This window comes from Salvelinus namaycush, chromosome 10 (assembly GCF_016432855.1).
Source record: "Salvelinus namaycush isolate Seneca chromosome 10, SaNama_1.0, whole genome shotgun sequence".
NCBI lineage: Eukaryota > Metazoa > Chordata > Actinopteri > Salmoniformes > Salmonidae > Salvelinus > Salvelinus namaycush.
Window position 1 is genome coordinate 20,412,739 of NC_052316.1, and position 6,546 is coordinate 20,419,284.

Below are 6,546 nucleotides of genomic sequence, written 5' to 3' on the forward strand. Positions count from 1 at the left end.
TTGAGCAGACAGAGAGCCACACGGAATTGATTCAGTGAGCAGACAGAGCGCCACACGGAATTGATTCAGTGAGCAGACAGAGCGCCACACGGAATTAATTCAGTGAGCAGACAGATCCCCACACGGAATTGTGTCAGTGAGCAGACAGAGCGCCACACGGAATTGATTCAGTGAGCAGACAGAGCGCCACACGGAATTGAGTCAGTGAGCAGACAGAGCGCCACACGGAATTGTGTCAGTGAGCAGACAGAGCGCCACACGGAATTGATTCAGTGAGCAGACAGAGCGCCACACGGAATTGTGTCAGTGAGCAGACAGAGCGCCACACGGAATTGTGTCAGTGAGCAGACAGAGCGCCACACGGAATTGATTCAGTGAGCAGACAGAGCGCCACACGGAATTGAGTCAGTGAGCAGACAGAGCGCCACACGGAATTGATTCAGTGAGCAGACAGAGCGCCACACGGAATTGAGTCAGTGAGCGCGCCTGTCTGTGTGGCGGGAGCGGCACTGCAGAGGATATACACAGGCTGCGTGTTGTTTTTCCTTCAGCGCGCCAACACCCCGGGAGAAGCCACAACAAATAGTCAAAACAAATACGTTTTAGACAGTTATTATAGTAATATAAGGGCATCGCATTTTTTTGCATTCGCAAGAAAGATGAGTCACGAATGAGGTCTGCAGGATGTCGTTCAAGGTAATCTCCACATTTTCTTGATGTTCTGCATAGGCTACTCTAACCAAGCTTGAAATGAAAAGAGAGTAGCATAATCTACTCACTACGAATGTTAACTTTCTTTGCGGCCATCGCTCCTAATGTGTGTTATGAATAGGTCTATGATGAAGAGTATGCGCGTGTAATCTGCAGGCGGTTTGCGCGCAATAATTATGTATTTATGGAAATTAGATCTGCTGCTTGACCTTCAGTCAGAGTCCTGCCCTTTTGACCTGGCTAAGATTAGGTTGTCATGTCACTAGAGTACAGTGACAGGTGTTGAGGTAGAGGATCATCATCTGGCCATGAGCAGCCTACCATTGCAGACCATGCCCCACCCACATGCAGTATTTGGAAATATCCACCAGAAATGAGTAAATCCCAATTTCTATAAACTTTGACACTTTGAACTGTTTGGCCCCATTGAATTACAGTCAAACTTACTGTCTCCATAAAGAGGCCTCATTATTGCAGTAGAGTATTCTATACTTATCTTTCAAACCATTTAACTGGACTTGGTCATTATTTGATTGACACATGATAAAATGTATTATTTTGTCTGGTCTGTGTTAGGTTTACCCAGATTTATTTGGACCAATGTTGGTGGGTGAGAGCTAGACTGTTAGAGACCACACAACCAGACCAGAGACCATACAACCACACCATACCCAATGCAAGAGCATAATCGATGTGTGTGCATGTGCAAAGAGCCTCTGTCCATACTGATTCATATTGATTGTGAACAGGAATTGCCTGACTGCAACTCATTTAAAATGGTTATGTCTATAACCGCCATTGTCTGATCAATACTAAACAAATTGCATGCCAAATTTGGAATTCTGAGATGATACTGTAGATCTGTTACCTTTTATTCTGATTATAGGTCTGTTTTCTGACACTAATGTCTAGTCGATGTTGTATCATGTGTGTTTGTCCTGCAGAAGGAGACGCCCCTTGCTAACGCCGTGTTTTGGGCAGCTCGTAAGGGGAACTTGGCCCTGCTTCAATTACTGCTCAACAGTGGTCGTGTGGATGCCGACTGCAGAGACAGTGTACGGACGCTGCATGCCCTGGTGGCTCAGCTGCACGCTTTACCCATAAACCACCTGTGGTAGGAGAGAAAGAGAGAGCTACAACCCTTCTGTCTGTCTCTGTGTGTGTGTGGATGTATACATGTCTTAATAATGTGTTGTAAGTCCACTTACGTGCTTGCAGTTTTCATGTGTGTCACATCTAATTGTTTATTGTTGCGTGGTATCTGAAATGTAATGCTTTGTCGAGTCTCCGCTGACAAGTTCAACTACGTTTCAGCAACTTTCTCTAGAGATTATGGCATGTGAATGATTGGAAAGAGCATCAGGCAAGGAGTGTTATTTTGGAGGGGTGTGTGTGCAATTAGATTGTCTTGAGGAGAACCAAAGCACTTGCAAAACTTTAAAAAACATGTGCACCATGTTTCTTTCCTGTGCAGTTTTAATGACATGTAAACAAGGATCTGACTGGACTTAAGGACTGAGGTGTTGATTGATTGTGATGCCTTGATCTCTTTCCAGTTTGGCACCACAGCCCTGATGGTGGCCTCCTACAGCGGCCACTATGACTGTGCCAGGGAGCTGATCATGCAGGGAACTGACATTAACCTGCAGAGAGAGGTACAGTAGATGACCACTTTAGTACACTTTGCTGTCATTATAAGACTTACCTCGGTTTTAGTGTTGCTCGTTGATAAACTGCAAGCTTCCACTTTTCCATAGAGTACACAGTTCGGTGGTTGAAACGGTTGGTGCATTATTGATGTTGCTTTGAGACTAATGTGGTCAAAGTAGAAATCAATAAGCAGTAAAGTTGTTTTGAATCATTGAGAAAATGTGTACAGGTATGTCCGTTTAAGGTCTTTCTGACATTGAATGCATGTTTCTACCCTCAGACAGGCTCCACTGCCCTCTTCTTTGCTTCCCAGCAGGGACACAATGAAGTAGTGAAGCTCCTCTTTGAATTTGGTGGCTCAACTGAATTCCAGACAAAGGTATGCTGTGTCACCTACTTGGAGACAGAGAGGGAGAGAGAGAGAGCGAGAGAGAGAGTGAGATTACAGTGAGAGAGAGTCAGAGGACATCAGGGGGAGATGGACAGAATATACTGACAGCAGTGATCCAGAGTGTTTGATGCCTGCTGTGTTAAGTCATATTCCATGGGCCAGTCACTCCAGGATATGTGGCTAATCTGTATTCTCATGGTTTGGCAGGACGGTGGCACAGCCCTCTCTGCAGCCTGTCAGTATGGCCACTCTAAGGTGGTGGACACTCTGCTGAAGAACGGAGCCAATGTCCATGATCAGCTGCATGTGAGCATCCCTAACACCTATCTCACACACTGTCTGTTCTTTTCCACCACTCCTTTTCCCTGCAGAACCCCACTGACAGTGTCCACTGCTGTAGTCCACAAAACAACAAAATCACACACACACTCATGTTTCCGCTGAGTCAGACATGAGATCCATTTAGTTTTTTTCACTGTTAGGGCTGGGTGATATGGTCAAAATATCACATTACAATATTTTCAAAATGCTTGATGGTATTTGACGGTATTTGAGGTTACATTTAGCTAGCTAACAATAATACATAATAAAATATAAGAATACAAACATAAAGTAAATGGCAGTAGAATATAATAAACATTTTAGCATAAGTATAATACAGGAAGGCACAATTTATAGTCATACATTGTCATACGGGGCATTCAGAAACTATTCAGACCCCTTGACTTTTTCTGCATGTTGTTACTTTACAGCCTAATGGATTAAGTTTTCCTCATCAATCTACACACAATACCCCACAATGACAAAGTGAAAACAGGTTTTTAGAAATGTTTGTAAATGTATAAAAAATAAAACACAGAAATACCTTATTTACATAAGTATTGAGACCCTTTGCTATGAGACTACAAATTGAGCTCAGGTGCATCCTGTTTCCATTGATCATCCTTGAGATTTCTACAACTTGATTGGAGTCCACCTGTGGTAAATTCAATTGATTGGACATGATTTGGAAAGGCACACACCTGCCTATATAAGGTCCCACAGTTGACAGTGCATGTTAAAGCAAAAACCAAGCCATGAGGTTGAAGGAATTGTCCGTAGAGCTCTGAGACAGGATTGTGTCGAGGCGCTGTCCTGGGGAAGGGTACAAAAAAACAATATGCAGCATTGAAGGTCCCCAAGAACACAGTGGCCTCCATTATTCTTAAATGTAAGATGTGTGGAACCACCAAGACTCTTACTAGAGCTGGCCGCTCGGCTACACTGAGCAATCGGGGGAGAAGGGACTTGGTCAGGGAGGTGACCAAGAACCCAATGCTTACTGTTACAGAGCTCCAGAGTTCCTCTGTGGAGATGGGAGAACCTTCCAGAAGGACAACTATCTCTGCAGCACTCCAGGCCTACAGGCCTTTATGGTAGAGTGGCCAAACAGAAGCCAATCCTCAGTAAAAGGCACAGCCCGCTTGGAGTTTGCCAAAAGGCACCTAAACAAGATTCTCTGGTCTGATAAAAACAAGATTAAACTCTTTGGGCTGAATGCCAAGCATCACATCTGGAGGAAACCTGGTACCATCCCTATGGTGAAGCATGCTGGTGGCAGCATCATGCTGTGGGGATGTTTTTCAGGGCGGGGACTGGGAGACTAGTCAGGATCGAGGGAAAGATGAGCGGAGCAAAGTAGGTCCTCAGACTGGGGTGAAGGTTCCCCTTCCAACAGGACAACAACCCTAAGCACACAGCCAAGACAACTCAGGAGTGGCTTCTGGACATGTCTCTGAATGGCCCAGACAGATTCTGGACATGAACCCGATTTAACATCTCTGGAGAGACCTGAAAATAACTGCAGTGACGCTCCCCATCCAATCTGACAGAGCTTGAGAGGATCTGCAGAGAAGAATACAGGTGTGCCAAGCTTGTAGCATCATACCCAAGAAGACTCGAGGCTGTAATTGCTGCCAAAGGTGTTTCAACAAAGTACTGAGTAAAGGGTCTGAATACTTATGTAAATGTGATATTTACGTTTTTTTATTGATGAGAAAAAAACACAATTTAATAAATTTCAGAATAAGGCTGTAACGTAACAAAATGTGGAAAAAGTCAAGGGATCTGAATACTTTCCGAAAGCACTGTAGGGTCTGTTACTATTCATAGGACAAGCCATACAGTGCATCGCTTTGTCATCATTTACTTTTCTGATGTGACATGTTTCTAATATCATGTTTTAGGATGGTGCCACTCCACTCTTCCTTGCTTCCCAGGAGGGTCATGTGACTGTCATACGTCAACTTCTGTCATCTGGAGCCAAAGTTAACCACCCTAGGGAAGTGAGGCCACACTCCCATACAATAATAGAGGACCTCAATAGAGGGACTGACATCTTCATCTCTCGTCTCACCCTCTTCCTCCTTATTTTATCTCCATTTAACTTTTCTCCCCTTCTTTCTCCTCACCCCACTCCCTACCGTAACCCCCTCTCCAGGATGGCACAGCCCCCCTGTGGATGGCAGCCCAGATGGGACACAGTGAAGTAGTTAAGGTTTTACTTCTGCGTGGTGCAGATCGGGATGCTGACAGAAAAGTATGTAGTCCTTTAGCAACCCAGTCGGTGCCCAGTGGGTTCACAAAGACAAGATGATATTCCTCCATGTGGTTGCTTTATCTTTCAAATAAAGTCTTTCAGGGTTTACTCGTGGAAAATACATAAAAAAATACATTAATATATTAAATCAAGTCATTTATTTAAATTACTTTCTTTGTGTAAGTTTTGAAATGTTAATGAATCATGTTTCTTTTGATCTCATTGAAGGACGGGTCAACTGCATTATTCAAGGCAGCTTTCAAAGGACACAACACTGTCATTGATGAGCTCCTCAAGTTCTCCCCTTCATTGGGCCTTCTCAAGGTAGGATAGATTTCAAGATAAAGCTTGCGCTTTGGCATCTCCTGACTTGCCATGAGTAGTTTTTATTCAAAAGTATATTGTGAAACATTGTATTGTAAAACATTTGCAGTATTTTAGTGATAAGAAACCGCTGTTAGTTACAAGTGTCTTAACTGTTTCATTTTTCCAGAATGGTTCCACAGCCCTCCACGCTGCTGTCATGGGTGGCAATCATAAAAGTGTAAACCTTCTGCTGGGGGCCAATGCAGACCCCACACTACCCAACAAGGTAAATCACTGCAGTGTGAGCTAGGGATAAGAAGGAAAGCAGAGGAGGAGGATGCATTTCAGGACGTCTTTCAGGTCGATAATTTTTTCATCTGGTTATGTTTTCTTTGCAGAACAATGAACTGCCAGCACATCTTACAAAGAGCAATCGCATCCTGAGGGCTCTGCGACCGCAAATCTTAAATGGAAGTAGTTGATGACAACCCTAGTTGTCCATGGTTAGACCATGACTGCAAACCTTAGACTATGGTTGTTTTATGGAGAGAAATGCACTGAGGGCTCTGAACAACAGAGAACAAACCAACAGGATTCAGTCACACAACAATAATATTAATATGGTGCTTGTTTTCAATTGCAGCTTCAGACAATGTTATTTGGAGTAACCATAATTGGATAAAGCTAGAAGGATGGTTATATATGTAGCCTACTACAAAAATGCATCCGTTTGTGGCAATAGTTATTTTGCCATGTGTGCCCTTACCTTTGAGGTGTTGTTATAACTTTGCTGTATAGTTTCTGTTTATAAAACGTTTTATCCCTGGTGCTGTAATATTTCTAAATATTTACCTTTTTTTTCTGCCATTTTAATAAATGTAAACTGTAAATTTGTTCAATAAACTAAGAA

General features: G+C 43.3%; 1 protein-coding gene across 1 annotated transcript; it reads left to right on the plus strand.

Annotated features, from left to right (window-relative positions):
- The first annotated feature begins 681 nt into the window (after positions 1–681).
- LOC120054836 (ankyrin repeat domain-containing protein 29) lies at positions 682–6,273 on the plus strand. The gene is made up of 10 exons (XM_039002493.1): positions 682–696; positions 1,656–1,766; positions 2,268–2,366; positions 2,642–2,740; positions 2,960–3,058; positions 4,978–5,076; positions 5,232–5,330; positions 5,559–5,654; positions 5,824–5,922; positions 6,035–6,273. The coding sequence occupies exons 1-10, from the start codon at positions 685–687 to the stop codon at positions 6,116–6,118; spliced, it is 897 nt and encodes a 298-aa protein (XP_038858421.1). The 5' UTR covers positions 682–684; the 3' UTR covers positions 6,119–6,273.
- Positions 6,274–6,546: the final 273 nt, after the last annotated feature.